The 22,357-nt window shown below is 45.0% G+C and overlaps 2 protein-coding genes across 2 annotated transcripts; both read left to right on the top strand.

The window, feature by feature from the left end:
- Nucleotides 1-12,451: 12,451 nt before the first annotated feature.
- On the top strand, nucleotides 12,452-13,084 carry LOC6612598. The gene is made up of 2 exons (XM_002037067.2): nucleotides 12,452-12,579; nucleotides 12,638-13,084. The coding sequence occupies exons 1-2, from the start codon at nucleotides 12,522-12,524 to the stop codon at nucleotides 12,823-12,825; spliced, it is 246 nt and encodes an 81-aa protein (XP_002037103.1). The 5' UTR covers nucleotides 12,452-12,521; the 3' UTR covers nucleotides 12,826-13,084.
- Nucleotides 13,085-19,993: 6,909 nt separating this feature from the next.
- On the top strand, nucleotides 19,994-21,182 carry LOC6612597. The gene is made up of 3 exons (XM_002037066.2): nucleotides 19,994-20,036; nucleotides 20,094-20,486; nucleotides 20,550-21,182. Exons 1-3 carry the CDS (start codon nucleotides 19,994-19,996, stop codon nucleotides 21,152-21,154), a joined length of 1,041 nt encoding a protein of 346 aa, XP_002037102.1. The 3' UTR covers nucleotides 21,155-21,182.
- The last annotated feature ends 1,175 nt before the right edge of the window (nucleotides 21,183-22,357 follow it).

The following is a 22,357-nucleotide window of genomic DNA, read 5'->3' as shown; positions in this document are numbered from 1 at the left end:
AGCAGTGGTATTATGACATGCCAGGGAATTCCATTTAGCGACCTTGAAGTGATTTTTGGCCAGCCAAATGTTTTGGGCCACTTCATTGAAATCGCCTTCCCAAGCCCTCTGCCTGTCTGTCTGTCCTTTTGTCTGCCGGGCGTGCGTGCTACAAAGTTAATTCTGGCACAATAAAAATCTGTTTTATGACGCCGAGTGTGTGCCTGCTCATTAAGCATCTTCCGCTGGCAAACAGCTGTGAATGTGTGAGTGGGGCGCGAAAAGGGGGGTTTTTGGGGGGCCATAAGCGCACTCTTATGTAAATGTAGCCAGGCACGAACTGGCGGGGATCCTACTGCTGTTTATTTCCTGTGCACTCAAAGAAAACCATTCTATTTGCGAATATACTTTAACCATTTTCAATTAATATAAATTCTTAAAAGAAATATGTTTTGAAATATATACTAAAATAGTCTAATCATTGTGCAAGCATTTACTTACTATTAAGGGACCCCAAAGAGTATGCAATTCTTTTTGCAAACTCATATACAAAGGTCTGATAGTCAAACTCCAGACCATTATCATAATATATAACATGTCTCTCGGACTTTTATTTTCTTTTGGCCTTTTTATAACTCATTTTTCTGAGTGCATGTTGGTGCGCTTGTCTGCTGTCTGCACGTTCTGCGTGGTGCATGCATTTCGTAGTAATTGTGTAAACAACCTCGCACACACGCTTATACATTAGACTCTCCTCGGTTGCCATATGCCAGCCCCCCGCCCCAACAAAGCCCCTTTTGCCGCTCCTTTACCCCCCTTGTTGTTGCGACTCCTTAGTCAAACGCATAATTATGTCACGTAAGTTTAGAGCAGTTAACTGTGATGTTGCAATTTAGTAGCAATTCACGCTCAAGTTTGCAAAGAGAGTCTCGACTCGAGTCGAGTCGAGTAGAGTCGCATTGCCTCGCCTCGCCTTGCCACGCCAGCAGCAACGACCCGCAAGTGGCCTTTAGTGTTTTACGGTTGACAGGCTGTCAGCTTGTCCTGGCTCTGTGTCCTGCATCCTGGCCGGCTGGAGGTCGAGTTAATATGACAGAGCCTTGTTTGCCGGTCAGCGGGAAGAGCGCTCATACGCCCCATTGGCCGGTCGACTTTTCCAGCCATTTTAATTGAGCTGAAAATCACTTAACCTACTTACCGCTAAAACACCCAAGCCAAAGAACTAAGGCGAGATTCAGCACAAAAATAAAAGGAAAAACGGTCGAAAGTGTGCCAAGCATAAGTACACACCCAAAAGCCGGTTGAACGGAGTCCCAACATCCATTATTGCGGTCATTATGCAGCTGGAAAAGGTGAGTGGACTGGCAACATGTGTGCCCCGTCTGTGGCCGAGTTCATGAAGTCGCACTCATTTGGTTAGATAAGTGAGTAGAGTGAGTTCCTCCCAGCTGTTAATGGATTAGCGGGGTCGGAAAATCAGATTGGATGCGAGATTTAATAGGTTGCAGTCGAGGAACAATGGGAAAAATAAAACAGATTGGTAAAATAAAATAAGTCGAGCTTATTTTTGTTTGTTTAGCCTTTAAGATAAAATAAATAATATTTATGACTTTTAAATATTTCGTTAAGGAGTATATTTAAATTTATTCAAATTTTTGCATTGTGCTTTGCTCAAGAAATTACCCACTCACCCAGTTTAAGATGCATTTGTGCATGCACAAAGGAAAAAAAAATCCAAATGCTGAATGGACAGGAATGAGAGCTTTTCCTGCCGAATGTCTGCATGTCCCACGTTGTTTTCTATGCCATCTTTTTAGCCGGCTGCAATAAAACATGCTGAACTATTTTGCATTTATTGCTGCAGTAGCTGGCAAGTCCTTTTGTCGTGAATAATTTATGAAAACCTAGCGAAAATAGATGCACATTGTTTAGCCGGCCCAGCCCGGCATTGTCTCACTTAGCTCGCTAATAGCTCAAAAATTCAGCTGCGAGTGCTGCGCGGATCTCAAAGCTTTGTGCCAGAATGAAAAATTGAAAGTTTCTCCTGCCAAACTGCAGCTAATTTCATCTGCAAGTGGAACTGCAGCACGTCTGCAGATAGATGCAAATGCTTATCGCGAAAAAGTTGAGCCAAGTATTCCATTGTGTCTTTGTGATCCGAATTTGGAACAGGACTCCAAGCTGCTAAAGCATTTAAAACTACAGTTTGGGGGAGGGATGGAAAACCCACAGATGGGGCAAATTTTCGGAAAACTGCTCCAGGGCGACGACTTCTATGGCAAAGTTTGGTAACTGTTTGTCGGATTAAACAAGCTAGATTCCTTCTTTTTGGTAGAAGCTCGCAAGCGAGATAAAGGCCACTTATGAAGCATACATAACATAAACCCCGGGCCACAAGTTGATGTAAGCAAAAAGCCAACAAGAGTATTAGAAATGACTGGGATCGGGCGATTGACCAAATGTTTTACCACTCTTGCGGAGAGTGCCAATTAAATTCAAAACGATTGCCAGTCCCGTAATAATTCCGTCAATGAATTATGACAACAAATTGGTAGTTGGGAGCCCAAGAAAAACGACTCGTGGCACATGGCACATAAATTCGGGCCCAAATTATATGGCAAGTGTAAATAGAAGGGGCGTTCTCGGGGGCTGAACTCAAATTTATGAGCGCCACTCAAGCGGCTTTCAAAGGGTTTTCCTTTTCGGCCCAGAAGTTAAACAACTCGGCAGGAAGGCAAGTCGATCCAGGAAGAAGGATGTGTGCCACGCCTCTCTCAGGGCAGGGTGCGGGGAAGGGGGGAGGTGGCGGAAATCCGCAAATGTGCAAGTTAAATATTGAAAAGTATTTGTTGATTGTACGCAGTAAACGAACATTTTATTGTATTCAGGGCGCACTCAAAGCTGAAGCAAAAGGCAAAGCCCCAAAAAGTCGATTGGCATCCGGGAAAGGGGAGCTGGACTCGGAGCTCGAGTTCGAAAGCAGATTACCAAATCGTAGCAATGCCCCAGAGGCGCCGATGCTAAAAGGTAATGCACACACGTGTAGCTGCCACAGGAACAAAGAACACCCAGAAACAAGGACATCAGGGCTCGGACTACGGACTAAGGACATTCGACAATGATGTGAAGACCTGCCTGCCTGCCAGCCTGCCTTCTTCTAATCGAATTTAAATATTCAAATGCTCTGAGAACTGGACAGAGAATCCGAAATGGAATGGCAGAAATTTTTGTAATTTGGCTTGCTTAGTGCCGATGCAGAAGCCGAGATATGCATATGAAAAATACACAAACCGATTGCATTTCATTTGCATCCAGCATTCATTTGCATTCGCATTGTTTGCCGCAAGAAAGCTGCTACTGCAAATAAATGACAACGCTCCCGATCCGGAGTCCTGGAAACTGCACTCCGCTAGCACACAAGTCCTGTCAAATGTGAAATATAAATTTGTGCGTGCCATCCAGCTGCGCCTCGAGTAATTTGTCAGATTTGTTTGACATTTCTGGGGTTTCGTGTGATTACTTTGAATGCGCGCGTAACTTTGCCAAAAACCCATGTAAGTCTAATGAGAACAGCTGCACACATTTCGCTGCAATGAACTTCGGCCAAGTAGTTATTTGCAATTGCACACAAAGATAAATATGAAAATAGAATGTGTGCCATCAAACATATTTTAGACACACTGGGTAATTCAAAATCTCGAATAATTGCTCGTCAATTAAAATATTATTCTGCTAATAATGGCATCAAATATTTTATCCTATCAAATAACCTTAAGTGGCAAAATAAAAGCTCATCAATTCAAATGTCATTTTGGTAAAATATAGCCTCTAAGTAACGGCAATATTTTGATGAATTGGCATATTATGACCTTTAGTCAATTTAGAGAGCATATATATATATATATTTTTTTTTTACCATACACATTTCCTACTATTTTAAACGCAAGTGTATATTTGCAAAAATGATTCCGCTTCGATGAAATCAACCAGCAAATCTGCTGAATGCATTTTTAAAATACAGAATGTTTTATTCTGTGGGCGAAATAAATTGCAACAGCAACCGAAAGCCTTTTATAATTCTATCAAATTGAAATGCTGGCATTTTAATTGCTTACAAAAAATGTGCTTCGTTTTTATTAAAATTTTAAAACGGAATCTATAATTTGGAGCCCGGCCTGCCGAGTTTTTGGTTTATTTTCCTTTCGGCCAGCATAAAAGTGGGCTTTTAATTCAACCTTCAGCTGAATGACTGCCGCAAATCAGGAGATGACAGCATGTGGCATGTTGAGTGTCACACTTTTCCACTGACACATTGCACTGAAGGCAGGAGGCAGATCTCAACCGGATCCGCAGATTATCAATGCCAACCAGGAAGAGGCAACTCAAAACTCCAGCTGTTGACAGATCGGGAACGGGAAAACTTTGCAGAGATAAGCTGCCATTGCAGGGATAAACTTTCATGGCATAATTATCGCTATCTTCCGATTTTAGGGCCACTTAAAAGCGTCGTTTTGCCAATCAAAGTGAATTGAATTCGGCTGCCGGCGCGGGAACATTAAACTCAACTGAAAAGTGAAGCGCCGAATGAAGCCAAGGCAGCCAAGATAATCTGATGGCGGTCTTTTCTGCTTTTCAGCGACGATAGCAATTACCCAGTAGCCATTTCCATTGGCAGTTGGGACACGTGTTCGCCGATTAAACGATATCGCCGCGGAGCATAAAGTATGCTAAAGTTGTTACCCAACATCGATTGGCCTGCTACATTGTCTGTCTGCCGCGTAGATGCTGCGTTTTGTCGGCGCGTTTTTCGGTGAGTATTTTATGGGCACGTGGCGTATGCGCAATATTGCCCACTATATCAACTGGAAAAATATTTAGTGCATTCAACAGCAGGCAGCAGCAACAAATGGCAGGCCATATATACTGGGTTCTCTTTCGAGGAGAAAGAAATATCAGGAAAAAATATAGTGCACTGAGCAGTGTGCGGGTGCAAAATGGAAAAATGCCACCGACAATTTACCCCTCATTTTGCAATTCCCGGCGCCTTTAATGCAGTTTACAGCGCTCATGGCAGAAGTTTCATTAACTTGGCGCTGTACAGTTCCTGGGAAAATAAGCCAGACGAGCCAGAAACAGCCATCGAAGTTTGCTGGAACAAAGAGCCTTGTCTAACCAATCAACTGTGGCTAACTTTTGGCCACAGAACTTGAATTACAACGTGGCAGGGGAGACGCTGGCCCCGGGCAATGCGACACGAAGAGCCAAGAAATGGAGAGAAAAGTCGAGAAATCGGGGGGAAAATCGGGGGGTTGGCTGCAAAAAAAAAAGCAGAAGAAATAGTCAACTGGCAGACACAAATGAGAAATCAAATAAATACTCAATCGAGCGTAAAGCATTCAAAGCGACAGCGTGCCAAAGAGCAGCGGCAACAAATGGGCCATGCCATGTCGGGTTAAGCCCATTCGAATGGGAATGCCAGTGGGTTAAGTGGGGGCCACTATACACCAGACCGGGTGGGGTTAAGCATACGCCCTGTAGTGCGGTTCACCTTGGAAACGTGTGCATTCGCACAAACTGCTAAGCGCATCAATCGAGGAATCAAGGCCCCCTTTATACCGCCCACCTCCCACAAAACGCTTATGCAATTGTTTCCCATTTCCGTTTACGACACAATACAAAGCATCTCAAGTGTTTATAGGAAGTCGAAACTTTCTGCGCTGCAGAACGTGATCGGGGTTTGTAATTTTTAAACAGTCTGCAGCATTTCGCCGAGATTTACGAGCCCGCTAGAAATTAAGCCACTGAGCAGTTGCGAAGCAGCTTAACTAGCCCGGGGCAATGGGACACGCAGGACTCGTATCCTGGGGGTACTTTAACTAATTTCCAATAAACAGCTCGAAAGTTTTTTGCGATGCGCGTGCAAAACAGCGCAGAAAATTGGTCAGCATTCGTCCCTTATGTTTTTTGTTCGTGTATTTTTTTGTTTGGGGCACAACAAGAGTATCCACTTATACACATGCCTTCGTGTGGGTGAGTATCTGTGCTCGGTGGCGCGTGTGTTTGCGTGCTTGAAATTCATTTAGAGGATTTATATGAAAGCATTGTCTTGCATATTTAATATAATTTACAATACGAAATGGCAACTGCTCCTCAGCTCATCCAGATCCCGGTTCCCGGATCCCAGGATCTCCAGCAAGACATGCGGCATGGGGACATTGTGGGGCATGGCTTACAATTTATTATACTAAACGTCAATTTGGTATATATCGACAATCGACTTTGCGCCGACAAACAGCAAACAGCTCCTTCTGCTTTTCAACCGTTCCGCCATATCGTGTATGCAAATGATCCGAAGACCCATACGATACCCTGCGTTTTGAGGGGTAGTATGTACTTCATATGCGTTTTGGTGAGTCCACTGCAGTTCGTCATAATGGTATATACCCCAATAGAAAAGTATAGATTTTTCTATTACCTTATTATAGTTAATTATTTCTATCTCATGAATTGAATTGAATTGGAAGTCTATATGCCTTAGGCTCGATCCTAAATTGCCTGCTTGCCTTTACTAAGTATTCCCCTGTCGGCGCCCATCTCCTTATGCATTAACTTATATATACAGGCGGTATATGTGGGTTTTAAACCAACGGCTTATCTGCTTGTTTACAGCACAACAATTTTTTTCGCATGTTTATTTTGCAAACAAGGCGACGCCGAGCAAAATCGGCGGCAAATTTCATTTGGCACTTGTTGAACCTTGGCTTATGACATCGCACGCATATGGCTCCGGCTGGGCCAATTAACGATTCGCCTTTTATAAATTATTCAAGTGAAATTGAAACGCCACTTACACCAAACCAATTCGGGAGCTTGAGCTCGACAAATTAATTAGGGGCCAATGGTATTTATAGGTTGGCTAATGACACGTCACGCATACGACAGGGGGGCCCGAGACAAGTTACTTATCCGCCCCGTGCATATGATGCGGTTGTTAATTAAACGCGGCTAACGGGGACACAATTAAACCTCGTTAAGCAATGGTCGCCAATCGAGGAACTGTGACTGTGCCATTGATTACTTGTCAGCCAGCTAGCCAGCCAGCCAGGATGGCCATAATTGCCAGAAGCTACGTCAGAGTCCTGGCAAATCGACACAACTGACAGTGGCAGAAAGTTTTTCGGGGGAAATCATTAATTTATAAGTGCGACCAGAACTCTCTCTATCTAACTCCGATGCAAAACCAATGAAAAGTGGAAACTTTTGCAATTTGCCCAATGCATTTTTGCAGCCCACCCCAAATCCGGGAGCCGAAACTCGACGCTGTGGCGTTTTCGAACAATTGATCTCGATTCGCATCTTAATTCATTACTTAATAGAGTCAACGTCAGACTGACTTGCTGCCTGCCTGCCTGCCTGGTTGGCGGTTAGGGAGCAAAGTTTGCTTTGGTTTCGGCTTTCGTTGATTACATTTGAGATGCATGGCCAATGCAAATGGGGGAGCAGGAAACAGTAGGGGACCCAGGAACTTGGGATCCCAAAAACAGCGAAGCTGGAGAGCTGGAGAGCTACAGAGCTGAGAATCGGGAACAGGACGTGGATAACTTTGCATTGTGTCATTTGCATGCGGTTCTGTTGTATGCAAATTGCGAGTAATTGGTGTGAAACGTCTGCAATGAACGTGACCCCTGCTCAGCAGACACCCAGGCGTCCCGAGAGTCCTCGCAAAGGATTCCTCCTGCGAGGAGCCAAGCGATATGCATTCATTATTTATAAGCAAAATATCATAAAACTTAACAAGAGAACGAACAGCCAGCGGGTGGCCCAACTATTGGGGTTAGTGCCAGCATTTTGTCACGTGTCCTGAATGAAATCAGTTCATCCCGCCGGGGAACTTGTAAGTAAGTTGTATGTAATTGTAACTGCAGCTGGGAAGATGGATTGTTGCTCAACAACATCCGAAAGTGCAAGGGTGTTTCTAAATCTGAATCTGAATCTGCGCTTGGCCCACGGGCCACGCTGAACTAATAAACTACATAGTTTACGCATTAAGTCCTGGCATGATTTCCTGGTAAACGCTCGAGAGCAAACCGCTGAGTGGCAAAAGGCAACTGAACTGTCGTTGTCCTAGTAATCGGATTTCAAAGCCGCGAAACCCGAACCACAGAGAGGATGACCAGGGATGGAGAGAGAGCTTTCGCCTGTTCTAAACCAGCGAAGAGAACTTAAGTATCAACCCCTAAGAGCGATTCCTACGATATTCGCTTCTAAGGACACAAGGGAGAGTCCTTCCTTATGCATGCATGTAAAATGTAAAACCGAAATTGTTATTTGTGCAGGCCGCTTGTTTAGGCTACATGCAACTACTGAAACTGCAACAACAGCAATGACAGCCATGCTCAACACGACTGCGAATTGTTGAACAAGCCTTGCAATTTCCATTTACCCAGCCAAGTTTCGCATTAACCGAACGCTTGAGCTAATTGACTAGACAGCCAAACTGCAGTTGTTACAATTTACCCGTGTACCTGTTTTGGCGAGGCCCATTTTTTCCCCCGGCTAATTAGACGGGCAAACAGCACAGGGGCGTTCCGAGTGGGCATATAAATTACGCCATCAACCCAATAAGTTTACACCTATCGAGAGTTCGTAATAGATTGCATTGCAAATTTGAGGTGCACGGCTGCCAATTCAAAAATTATTTACGCACACACGCACTCACCCCAAAAAGCCAATGCTGCGTATACGCATTATATATATATTGGGAGCATTCAGTTTCAGCATCTGTAGGAAATATCTGTGTGCCACCCCAAGTTAATTAATGTGCGGTCAGCATAGGTTTTTGTGGCTTCCAGCTACTAGGAGCCAAGGATCCAAGGAGCAGGCATTCAGATCCTCCTGATATTTATGTAGCCTGATGTTTTGCATTATTGTGGCCAAACATTGGGCCGTTGTTGAGGCGTCCGGAGAAGGAAATGTATGCGGCCAGTGCATATCATTTAATAAGAATTTTAATGCAGAGGGAGAATGCACATTGCATATTGCGTATTGCATATTGCTGCAGGAAATTGAATTCCAGCCCCATTTCATGATGAATTTATGTTGTGTGGTTAAATTAAATAAGACATTAAGTGCTGCATTATGACCGAGCTGAGTGCATTCCGTTCCATCTGGCTGGGCCGGCAATCAGTTGGCTCGAGAATTAAGAGCCATGCGGCTTGGACTATGCCAAATAACTTGCCAAGAACTGTTGCCACACCATTCTGGGCCCTTCAATTTTAATTAGTATTCCGAGAAGCTAGCAGGCCGGAGGACTTCTTCTTCTTATCCCGGTCCCACTTACGTCCACCGCCAGGTAATTAACAATAACAACTACGACACTCCGGCGACACAAAGCCGCCAACCGAAAACATGACATAACAACAAGCCGCCGAGCTTATTTGCCTGGCAATGGTCAGCCGGTTGAATTAGCACTGGGCTCTTGGGCCCGGGTGGCTAATTAAAATGTATTGCTTTGTTGTTTTGTTTTGAATACAATCCGGTGGGATGAATTAAGTCCTGCTTTTAAAGACTCACCCTCAGAGGAGTGGGCGATATGATGTGGAGCAACATCAACAGCATCATTATTCAAGGAGTAGACGTTTGGCAAAAGTTCGCTGGAAGCGCTAACGATCTGCCAATGTCGAGCTGTAGCTTCAGCTTTAGCTTCAGCTGAAACTGATGCGAAATCGAGCCGAACCGAACCGAGTTGAGCTGAGTTGCGACCATGCACCATTAACGATAACATCATCAAAGAAAATCCTTTACAACCATGTGTCACGTCAGAACGTAACCACCCACCCACTCCCCCTTCGAAGGACACGTACTCACACACACACACATACATACACACGCTGGGAGAGGCGCAATAGAAGCCTACGCTTCCTGTCACAGGACAAAACGCACAGCAGCAAATTGGCAGCAACGACAGCAATTGCTACAAAAGGGACGACCATCCGAGTATGCCCGCATCCGAGTATCCCGATGAGTCCCTAGCATCCCCCAGCTTGCCCCACATTCCCCACATCCCGGCCTTCCAACATCCGAGCGTCCTTCGGCGCCGGAGACGCACGTCGCCAAAGCTCAACTGCACACACATCAAAAATAAACCATCAGGCGAAGGCTGGGAAAAACCGACAACAAAAAACGACGACATATCAACATTAGTCAATGTCGTGTAAGGGAGTACCCGTGTCTAGGCCACCCAATCCCCCAGTCGTTCCATCTCCACCCGCTGTACTCGGTAAGCATCGAGTAAAGGGTATACTGTATTCGGGTGCATTAAGAAATTTGCTTAAAAAGAATACAATTCATATTAGATTTTACCATTAACCTCTAGATATTGTATTTGATTATACCCATTATTGGTTTTTAAATTCCTATTTTTGGTTTTTCCATGTCAGATGCATATAACTGCCCAACTCCTAAGGGTATGTCACAGTCGTTCCATAAACTATATTATTTTTTCTTTGTTTTTTTTTTTCGGGTGGTTTGGGCTGTGCGGGTGTTTTGAATAATTGAGCTTCGCTCCGCTTGTGGATTTTGTAAAGTATGAAAAATATGCGTGTCTTCCTTAGAGTCGCGCCATGGGCCTAATGAAGTGCTCAGCCCCCAAAGGGCTGCACCGCCTGTCCCGCCCCTTTGGGCCAATAATTAAAACGTGTCGGGCGATTCCTCTCAGCTTACACGACTCTTCCGTTCCGTTTATCAATTTTTTGCCATTTTTTACCCCTTTGCTGCCACACGAGGCGGCATCGAGGTGTCATCGAGGTGGCATCGTTATGGCACTCCTGCTGTCTCCAATTCAAGCTGCCTGCTGGTGCGAATGGTTCGACTGGATCGAGTGGCCGAGATAGAGATGGAGATGGAGATGGAGATGGAGCTGCATTTGCACGAGCTTGTCATTTATCAGTGGCTCTGCTGCGTCTGCTCTTGAATTTCAATGCAGCTTATACAATTTGCCCGACTTTGCATAAAAGAAAACGCCTGCCTGATGCCATCATCGAAACATTTTTAGAGCCCTGCTTATGTGTGTTCCAAGTGGCGATGTTTGCTAAGTCGTGGATATTTTTGGAGCACGCACCGCACTCTCGATTGGCAGGCAATGGATTGAAAGCTGGAGGAGCTACTTCCCCAATCCGCTGGCTCTATATTGACTTGCACATTGTGGCGCTTTGCGGTATTGCGTGGTGCATGCGAAATGCCTGCAAGACAATTCGCCGAAAGAAGCGTCAGTGCCAGAAAAGCCAGGAAATGATGGAACAAAACACAAAAACAATTTTCACTTGCGGTTCGTCTTTGAGCGCATTTCAATTTTCAGTTGTGCTTCTTATTCGCACCACTTTTTGGGCTCCTTGAATCACTTGTGCATCGTCTTTGGCATACCATTCCACAAAATAAGGTATTTCTTTAAGAGTATTTCTTGAGATAGAAACTTAGACAATATATTTCTAGTTTTATTTTTTTGTGAAACACTTGTTCTTTTATTTCCAACGAATAACGCACCAAAAAAGTTTCATTGAAATTGGGCGTTTCTCTTGTTTTTACTTTTGTGCTCACCAATTTTTGTTGCAGCTTTGTTAGGACACCACCCGTTCATTTCAAGACATGCAATTGCTTATTAAGAGTCCTGCGGACCAAGCGGCGTATGCGTAACGTAGACAAGAGAATGTGACACGTAACAGGTGATTTGACCTAGCCAAGCAAAGGCAGACAATGGCAAAAAACTGATAACGATAACTTTATCCCAAGATCTTTTGACATGAGCAAACAAATAACGAAGAAAGCACGCAACAGCCAAAGGAGCAAGGAATGGCAGTGGAATGGAATGGAAATGCAGAGGAAAAAAACTTGGAAAAATACAAAGTGCTGTCATTCATTGTGTACAGCTATTTGCCAAGGCAAGGCAGTTCCACTGACATTCTCCTGTCCCCCACCTTCCCCCACGTTTTGTTTTCCTTGGCCGCCCCGCAAGGACATATGCGTATGTCTGCGTTTGTGGATGTGTCCAAGTCCAAGTCTTTGTGCGTGTGACGTTTTATCTCTGTCACTAAATTGACACTTTAGTTAATGGATTTTGTGTGTGTGAGTGTGCCACTTTTGTGGCGCTTACTTTTTATCTGCGCTTCTTGGATTTGGATTCCTGCCACTGTTGCTCCTTAACATATCAGACCCAGGAGCCAGCAAACACAAACAGGACACGCACTTGCCCGAAACGCTCGTTCGCAAGTGTAAGTGTAAGTACTTTGAATAATAAGAATGCTCACTTTGATGGATGCGCAACAAATCTCTTTAGATTTATCAGCGGAACGATGACAACGCTGCGGATGGGTAATATGTTGTGTACACCGCGTCGAAGGCGTCATGATCCCCATAACAATTGAGGGATTATTCACGTGCTCGTGAACGTTCAAAGCAAACGATTTACCAAGACTTTCGTGTCAAACAGTGTATAGAAGTGTATAAACGTTAGCAAAGGCTCTGTGTCTCGATTTCGGTCAAACAAAATGCCCCGTCGAGTACTGGAAACCTACGGATTTGAACCAGCCAAGCAGCCATGTCTTCGTGAGTCCTTTCACATACTTGCAAACTATGAAGAGTACAACTTATGTACCGCATACAGGCAAGTCAAAATTGGAACCCAAAAGTAAATGCTGCGCTGCCATCAAGAAACAGCCGAAGGAGCAACCTGTTGAGCAGAAGAACCCGCTGCACTTCCTCCACCAGAATACCGATGGGGAACTCGTCGTGCATTGGACTCGTATTAGTGGAAGTACTCAGTCTCCCATCAAGTTGTTGCCTCCTTGGTAGTTGTGTGTATCGCTCATAAGTATTCTGTTTACCATGCTCTCTCGGAATCATGGTCGTATTAACAAAAGTATTGATAATATTTGCAAGTCCAAAATTAAAAACAAAAGCATAGATTTTTAATTTTCACCTACCTGGTCAGTAATACACAACCATTTTGATATTTAGCTGATCAGCAGTCTTAGGTTAGCTAAGCTGTGGCTTGCTCTATGTTTAGCAAAAATAAATATGTTTGTTACCTTTCGGGAACACTTAAATATAAATATAATCAAAACTTTTCCAAAATTGTCATAAAGCTGCCCTTAAGTATTATTTTTGATTGCTAAGCTCCTTTGAAGGCTCTCGGCATGCAGCTTATTTTCAGGATTTTCCAGTTTTTCGAGTGGGAAAAACAAGGAAGAAGACTCCGCTTAAAGTTAAAAAAAGTGAAATACTTAATACCTTCGGCTTATGTGCGGAATTTCGATTCGACCTGGGCCGCGTGCGATAAATACACATGTGTATATCTGTCACACTGTGTCAAGTTTTAAATCGGCTTTCGGGTCGGCCAGCAGCTTCAATTTGACGCAATAATTTATATGTGATTTGGTCGCATTGCGGCGGGTTGTCAGGACGCAGTGCGTCCGGGGCGCAGTTCGGTGGGGGATTTGTAAGTTCTGTTGACAAAATAAGCAAAATAATATATTACAAAAGTTGTGGCACGCGCTTCCGCCGGGATTTGGTTAATCGAATATGCACACAGTGGGATAGGCTTCGAACCGCTCCAATCACTTTTCCCAACCGACCACGACGCATCATCATCATCATCACCAACGTGTGCTGGTCCTTGACAGATTAATTGGCCAAGTGCTCGGGAAAGTTGAGAAGCTCCTTTGGCCGCATTAAATAAATATATGGGCATGTGCTTTATGCAGCACCCAGGTGTTCTCCAAACTGGCCAAAGCCGAAGTGGTAAACTTTCCTCTGAATGTGCCAGCACATGCAAGTTGCCAGTTGCCAGTTGCCAGTGGTGCGCTGCTAGTTGCAACATGCCCATGCAACCGCCACCCACCACTTGGGCGCTGGGCGCGAACTTGGCCCAGCAAACTTTTCCTGTTCGCTTCCGGATTGCTTTAAAGCGACTCTATTTATGCAACTGCCAGACTAGCCACTCACACTTGAAAAAATATAGTTTAAACTTTGGAGGAAGCTGCTACCTTGTGGCCAATGTTATGGGAACTTGAAGGGAAGTCCTTGATTTGACGTAGAACTTTCTCTAATCAGAAGTAATTAGAATACTGATGATACATATTGTACATCGAAATGATATTTAAAATTGAAATAAATATTATTCAGATTTTTTTGGAGTGCAGATTGCTTCCCGAATACGGACCCTTGGTGACCGGGTGCTCATTATGCCCATTGCCGAGGGTATCGCGCTAAGTGGCTCCTGCATTGGGAATGGAAACTAAATGAATGGCCGCTTGAAATGCCTTGAAGCCCAAAGGATTAAATGCTCGCTGCACACACAAAGGCGACGGATTGTGCCACCGCATTGTAAAAACAACTCATTTATCATAAGCGTGCTGCAGTGGGGATGACGATGGTGGTGCTGATGAAGTAGTGGGCTCCTAGGGGCGGGGCAGCGGGATTTCGAGAGCGGACTGGAGCTTACGACAAAAGTAACTGACAACTGCAGATGAAATGTTGAAAGCGCGAACTGAACACACAGCGCAACAATTAATTGTCTCCGCATTCATTTGCCCTTCGCCAAGATGCCAGATGCTATTCTATGGAGGGGAGCTGGAGGGGCTGACGCGATGGGGTCAAGGGGCAGGTGGGCGGGGCGGTCACTTGGTCACGGGTGCGGCAGCAAGTTGGTCCGCGCGGCACGCAATAATCGGCCGGCATTTGCCCTTAATTAATGGTTGAGCGCAAAGTAATAAACGATATTTAAACAGAAATTGCTTTGTTTTTTCTGCTCTGCTTTTGTAATTGAAAGCAGACGGAATTCATATTTTATGTGGCTGTCATAAAACTTTAACAACTATTTTGCCAGCACAAATAAAAACAAACTGAAAACAACAACGTTCCTTTTAATTAACTCAAAACCTTGAGCATGCGATAAAGGCATTGGCCAATAATTACCCTCCCTTAATTAAAATATTTATTATTAAATTAGATAGGGGACAGCAAAAAACTTACCCGATCCAAGCGAAGATAATTCATTTTAATGATGACAGACGCCGACTCAGGGGTCCGTGCGTGTCAGGACAAAAGGCAAGAAAACTAGGACCAAGGATGGGTCCCAGGTGATCGGCTAAAATATAAGAAAAGTGTGGGAAAATGGTGCCTTACTAAGCTTTGAGGCCATAGTATTTTTATGGATTTTTAAATTAATTTCATTCCATTGAGAGATACCCCATTTGGACACCCATCAATCAGCAGACAAGTTAACCCATCGCATCATTTAATTCAGAAATCCAGCTCTTTTCGGCTTGCCACAACATGACCAATCACTTTTACCAGCCACCGCGATCTAATTAATTTGTTGCAAAATAATTTATTAATTAGCATGTCAGTGTCAGAGATTTTTGGACACGGCTTATCATTAAACAAAGGCGAAGCCGGCAGCAGATGGTGGGTGGCGGTGGGATTCCACCGAGAATAGGCACCGGTAAATAGGCAATTAATCTGGCTCAACTGCGGACAGGTGTGTGCGCGAAAAAGCTGCATAGGAAAGCCGGAAAAACGGGCCGGACCGGACCGGTCCGGCCATGTTTCTCTTTCGCCGGACATCGAGGAAGAAAGGACGAGCAAACTGGCGGAGCCAAGTGCGACACAGATGGAGGACAGCCAGCGGGAAATTGAACGAGCAATTATTTATTAATTTAACAGACACGCAATGCACATGGAGTTATCTCGATTCGATTCCTGACATCCGCACCGATTGCCGGCAATTCGAGTTTTCGCAGCGCAGTCGAATGTCAGGCGAGGATGCGGATTCAGATGCAGATTCACAAGCAGTTTCACATGCAATTGCAGTTGCAATCGCAGTCGCTGTCGCAGTGGAGTGCGTGTGTGGCCATTAAGCATTTATGATGTGCATGTCAGCGTCGGGATTCCAGATTCCTGATTCCAGCTCCTGGCAGGACTTGCAGAACTGATTTCCCATGGCGACCTTTCGTGCGCAGGACTTTCCGGCTGGTCGGCTTTAATTCGACCAGCCAGGCTGGCTTAAGAATCATGAGACAATTAATCAATTGCCTTGATAAGTTGCCCTTAATTGGGCAGCTCTCGACGTATCAAGTGATTGCTGACAGCCATTCTCGGGCACATCCTCTTAGAAATTGTATTTAAAAGTAGTCTGCTTTTGGGAATTTAATATAAAACCAACGCTGTATTTTCGGGGCTCAGCTTCTGGCTTTGGTCTCCTTTTCCACATCGCCTGAAGGGCTTGGCATTTTGGCTAGGTTTTAGCAAATTGCAGGGAGGCATTTGCCCCAAGCCGAATTCAACCGAAACCAAAATGAAAACTAAAACGTCGCATTTTCCACTCACATCTGCAGCACTGCATTCAAGTCTCTGGGTCAGCAATTTGCAAAGTTTCTGGCAAGTGAAAATGAAAGCCCTCAGTGTCTGTGCATTGGCGGTGAGTGTGAGTGGGGGGATTTTGCAACGGAAGTGGGTAAATAGTGCAAGGAGGAAATGTACAAATAAATATTTGCAAATGAAAATGAACAAGGAAATGCAAGCGCCATGTGGCAGCGACAAGCGCTAAAACGTTTTCTATATGTGGGCAAGTGTCCGCAACGATAATAAATGCGCCTCCTTGGCCACACAAAAATTTGCAGCAACCCTGATCCAGAAATAGCTCAAAGAAAATTCGTTGGAAAATTCGTGAATTGTTTTACTACAGAACAATGGGCAGGAAATGACGTTTGTGAAAATACACAAAATATTTTTCTCCCGTAGAGCGAAAATATCAAGGCTATGTGTGCTCGCCCGAGTTTGTGGAGTATTTGGATACCTTAAAATTCTATTGATCATTATATTAAAAAGCTTTTCTACCATAAAAGCATGAAAAGTAAAGTCCCATGGGACGCAATCATTCAGAAATGAATAAGCCTGGGCCCAAATCATGATTGAAAATTTAATGCGCAACTTTAAAGCCAAAGATTATCGCCAGTGAATCAAATTAATTCGAGTGCAGGAATTCCAGATAAAAGAGGAGCGAAATATGTAAAGGCAAAAATGCTAACCAACTGAATTATTTTCAAATCATTCTAGGCAAAAGCAATTTGCATCTCAATTGGTGCTCAAAAATCGAGGGGCGACGGCACGAAGGATCTGATGGGAATGGCAATCGAAATGGGTGTGTGCGGCATGGGCATGGGTATGGGTGAAAAAATGTTGCCACAAAGCGGCAATCAGTAACAGTTATAGCGGAAAATAGCTATAATATGAATAGGGCTGATATGAATATCTAGCCCAAAACAGGCAGAAAATTGCAAAAGTGCCTAAAAAGAATCCACAGAATAGGGGCTGCACACATGACTGAAATTAAAATAGCAACAGCAACAGCCGAGCTGATGAGCAGAAGGATATTTGCGGGGCGGCGGGAGCCGAGGTCCTCCGGCAAGTCCTTCGTCCCCGGCAACCGCACAAAAGCAATTTCGATCAGGCACAAAGATAAGGAGCGGATTTGAGCAGAGAGAGAGAGAATGAGAGCCAACGCAGCACATCAGTTACAAAAATGTAGGCTACCCCCTGAAAAACACCCTCGAACATCCTGAAAACCAGACCCACACCTCAACAAAGGACCCGTGGAAGCAAAGCAGATAAAGACGAGCCGAAAAAACGAACAAGCTTGAAGGGCCGGAGTATAAAGCACACAAGGAAGCGCTGCAGGATTCGTGGTTTAGGCCTCTTTTTTGCCCCTTCTTTGCGGCTGCTGTAGGTGCGCTAAAATTATGCAAATCATCGTAATACTTTCCCGGCGCAAAGCAAAGCGGAAGGAAATTGTGTAAAAGCGGCAAGAAGGCTATATGTGCTGCTGCCTTGTCTGTCTGCTGCTTTTGGCAGCCTTTTTGGCAGGCTACAAAGCAAATAATTGCCCCAGAAATTGGGGCCATGCAAACTGTAATGTAATGGAGCCGTTTCGCTTTGAACGTCGTCGCATGTGAAGCCCTAATGATGATATTTCCCGAAAAGAACTCTGAATCAAATAAAGCGCCTGTGTGTTCGGCTGGTGGAAAACAGTAAAATGAAGTGAAATACTTGGAAAGTGTTTGCTCAGGCGACCACAGTCAATGGTGGAAAGCTTAAAGACTCTTGGCCCATAAAAGAGTTTAAGCTGCCGCCCAGCCAAGCATAAAGTGCACACCCCTCTCGCCAGGACTCAGCCCAGCCGCCAGCATCCTTGGTTTCCGCTTCCTGTGGTTTGGTCGAAAAATTTAATAAACGTCAAGCTGAGTGGCAAAGAAGAACGAGGGTCCAAACATTGCACCTGCCGCTGACCGCATTCGGGAATGTTAGTGAAAAGGTGGCACGCCGAAATGCATACTTGTATGGCCGTACACCCGTACGTATACGTATTGTCCACACGAAGCAGCGGCGGCGAGTATGCAATATAGCGTATACGCCCCGTGACACTTTTGGGACAGCTAGCAGCCTTGATCCCCGTGATATCACGGAAACTTCATAAGTCTCTCGCACACGCACACGCCCAAGACCCATCTCTGATTTATGGTCTTTAACTTGGTTAACTTGCCATCGCTCATATGTCCTCGTGGTCTTATAATTGCACTTCTAAACATGAGCCATTTATAAATCTTAGACTTGCTAAACTTTTCCCATTTCCCCAATAATTTCGCGCAACATTAACGAGCTTATTAATCGTTGCCCCCTTATAGTCAGAAACATCAAGCACGTCGCTCGCTCGATTCGGGACACAGGACTCTGATCCTGGGCTGAAGGACGCGTGAAATTGTCACACACAACCACATTTATGTGGGGTTGGGGTTGAGGTCACGGAATTTTATTGCTCCCCCGGTTGGGTGGATGCCTTTTTTGAATAGCGCGACACATTAACTTAATAATTTAGTGGGTGTCGAGTGGGCTGTTATAAATATTTATAAGAGCCGCCCTGAGTGGGCCGTCGATGGCAGGACTAGATCTGCTGCTAAGAGCTACTCCAAACTATCCCATCCGTGCAGAGATTCCCTGGATTCTCAGGCTCAATTGCGCGTAAAAGTCAAATGTCTGTGCCTTTCGCCCAAAATGCTTTCTTGGCACTTGGCAGATTCCAATACACACATGTAAAGTTTGCACGTCCCGGCATACACACACGTATAGGTATCCCATATACATGGCTCTCTAAGTCGACGTTATATATGCGCATGTATTAGTTTTGGCCGCCATTTCTGCATGCCGTACAAACGGAAAAGCTTACAGTCGTTAAGGGATTTATCAGGCAAATATAAATTTATGAAATATTCGCAAGGATGTGCGAGATGCCCGTCTATGGTGGCTACTGCTATTGCACCTTTCCGCAAACAAACCAGAAAATCACACCGTTTTGGCCTGGTTATAGCTACAGCTATAGCTCCAGCCATGCAGCCATATAGATGAGGCAACAAACACAATCTCGGCCACAACACGAGTTGTTGTTGCCTACTGGAATCAATGCTAAACCAAACCAAACCGAACCAAACCGAACTAATGTTATTTGTGGAACAAACAACGATAATGAAATCATGGGGCGCTGGGTAAATGGATAGTGATTCGGTTGGTTCTGGTCAGGTTGTGGCATCGGGCCAATATCTAATTTCATTTACTCTGCCAGGCACATTTGCAATCGTCAAATGGCAGCATATGCACACAAAAGTTGACAATATCCGCATGAGGCCCCCGGCTTAAACATTACCTGGGGAGCCTGATCTGGAAGTAATTAAGCCACCCAGGTGATAATGTAGGCCACACTTTTTCACCTTTAATTTGTTACCCAGTTTAACCAATAATGATGTAATAATATAATTAATTCTGGATCGCTCGTGCAAGTCGATGCAAACAATAAAATTCGAGAATGAATTGCACATATTTTTGAAACAGTTGTGCACACACTTCTCCGATTTCCGAACAATATAAATAGACCTGCAAGCGATTAACTGCCGAGTTGAATCTTTCGGATATGTTGCGAATTCTACTTCTGCTGCTGGCATTCTGTGCCTTGGGTAATAAATAAAAATATGTTCTCGCCAATTGCTGGATGTAAAGTTTATATTCTTAAGCACATGGACAGTGCCGATTCACCAGGGCTCAAGTGGAAGGGACCAACCGCATCTTTATGGTGCGTGGTCGGAACCGCCAGCTGTCCCTGAAGCGAACTGCCAGTTCGGCGGTTGGAGAAACCCTGCAGATGTGGTGCAATCCCCGGGACATAGTGGCCACCACCTGCCAGGCGGGAAGGGTTCCAGCCTTCCGACCACCCCTGCCCATGACCTGCCGTGCTGCTCCGGCGGCCATCACCACACCGGTCCAGGATCGCAGCTGTCCGGCCACCATGTACCGGGTGGGCTACAACGTGGGCAACAACCAGTTCCTGGAGCTCTATCGCGCCTGCTTCGATACGAGAGCTGTGAGGGCTATCTTCGTGGAACACCGAGTGTATGGAAAGCCCTTCTGTAAGTATATATATGTAAGTGTAAGATACATCTCAATTTTTCATATTTGTATCAAATTTTTAGATATCACCCGACCCTGTGTCCAGTTCAGTTCTGATGGGGTGATCAGTGGTGCGGATGAGGCTAGCTATACGGTCCGAAATATCCACGGCACCTTTAGGAGGTTGTTTGGCAACAACCAGAACTATATACCGAACAACCGCGATGTGATCATCAATCGCGGACATCTGGCCGCCTCGGCTGACTTCTTCTTTGGTGACCAATTGTGCGCCACCTTCAAGTATGTGAATGCAGTGCCGCAGTTCAGGAGCATCAACGATGGCAACTGGGAGACCATCGAGCGATTCGTTCGCAATTCGGTGACCGGAAACAACTTTGTGAATGTGCGCACCGGGGCCAGGGGTGTACTCTCGCTGCCATCGGCCAGTGGACCCAAGAATGTCTTCCTAAGTGGCAACAGGAACCCGGTGCCCCAGTGGATGTACAAGATAGTGCGGAACGCCAACAACCAGCCCATCGTGGCCTTCCTCACCCTGAACAACATCTACGCCCGCCAACGTCCAGCTGCTCCCAACTTTTGTCAGCCCGTGAATTGCCCAGTGGCATTGGCCAACACGGCACAGGCTGGCTTTTCGTTCTGCTGCAACCCCGCCACTTTCAGGCCCTAATTGGGTGTCTTTCTCAATACAAAAAACCTTTGAGCCTTACAAATATGAGTCATTTTATTACTATGATCTTTATGCTGGCTGGGTTTTTAATATAACATAACATTCAAACATGGTAAACTTGCGATAATTTAAACTGAAATTAAAAGTATATTATTTCGGCTTCAGGTCGCAAATCAATTTTCATTTTCATAAATCGTAAATGCTTGCGTGGCAGTTTAAAACGCGTGCGAACACTTCGAATTCATGGCTCATTCGGAATGGACTCGAGACGTCAGTTTTAATGGTCATTCAGCGGCTTCTCATAAATTTATCCCCCCGGGCCGCCACTGCCACTGCCGCCCGCTTTTCTCCCATTTAAATTCAAGCTGCGATTGTGGCGAAGGGCAAACGCTTTTCAATGCGTGCGAGTGCAATAAAGGCAGGCGGCCATGGCAATTGCTTGGCCGGGGGTTGCGCCTAAAAGTAGACATTAAATAAATTATTCAGCAGGGCATGGCTGTTTGTGTCTGTGCGGCTTTTAAATACGCACGCCTGCGAAATTGTTTTGTGCGTGTGCTGCCGGAATGGAGCTGATGGATATCCTGGGTGGATAATGGAGCCGCGAGGCCGGGGGGCCGGGGACACTGGGAGCTCATAAAAGTGCAGAATAAATTTAGCAACCCGGACATGCGTTCAACTGGGCTCTCATAAAACCTAACGGTTGTAATTGTGCTGTAAACACGCAACTCAATGGCGTTGTGAATGGGCTGAGCACTTGCACCACCCAACATGCCGGGCACCCACATTCTGACCATTTCTATGCATCCTTTCTGCACTGCGGCACAATTTAATTTATGCCCCGTTTTGTGGCCGGCTTGTTGATTTTGCTGCCCCTTTTACTTTTATTTATATTTTTATTGACCATTACAATTCTACACAAGCATGGGGGCAGAGTTCCTCACACCAACCGCACGATTTGAGTCACAAATTTTATATGGCATAATTCGGTTCGCCCCTGTGAGCATGCATTAAAAGTGCCCAAATAGCGCCAAATTGCTCGTAAGCAGCGGAAATTGCGTTACGCCCACTTCAAATCCAGACGGACGGAAATCAGACAAAAGCCTAGCATACTTTACCCAGCATTAACCATTTCGCAACATGGCCATTAAAACACATAGCCACTTAGACAACTCCCAAACATTTGGGCACAGAAAGCATTTCAAT

Source organism: Drosophila sechellia, chromosome 3R, assembly GCF_004382195.2.
Source record: "Drosophila sechellia strain sech25 chromosome 3R, ASM438219v1, whole genome shotgun sequence".
Taxonomy (NCBI): Eukaryota; Metazoa; Arthropoda; class Insecta; order Diptera; family Drosophilidae; genus Drosophila; species Drosophila sechellia.
The sequence above is the reverse complement of the archived record's forward strand: the minus strand, read 5'-3'. Positions and strand labels throughout refer to the sequence as shown.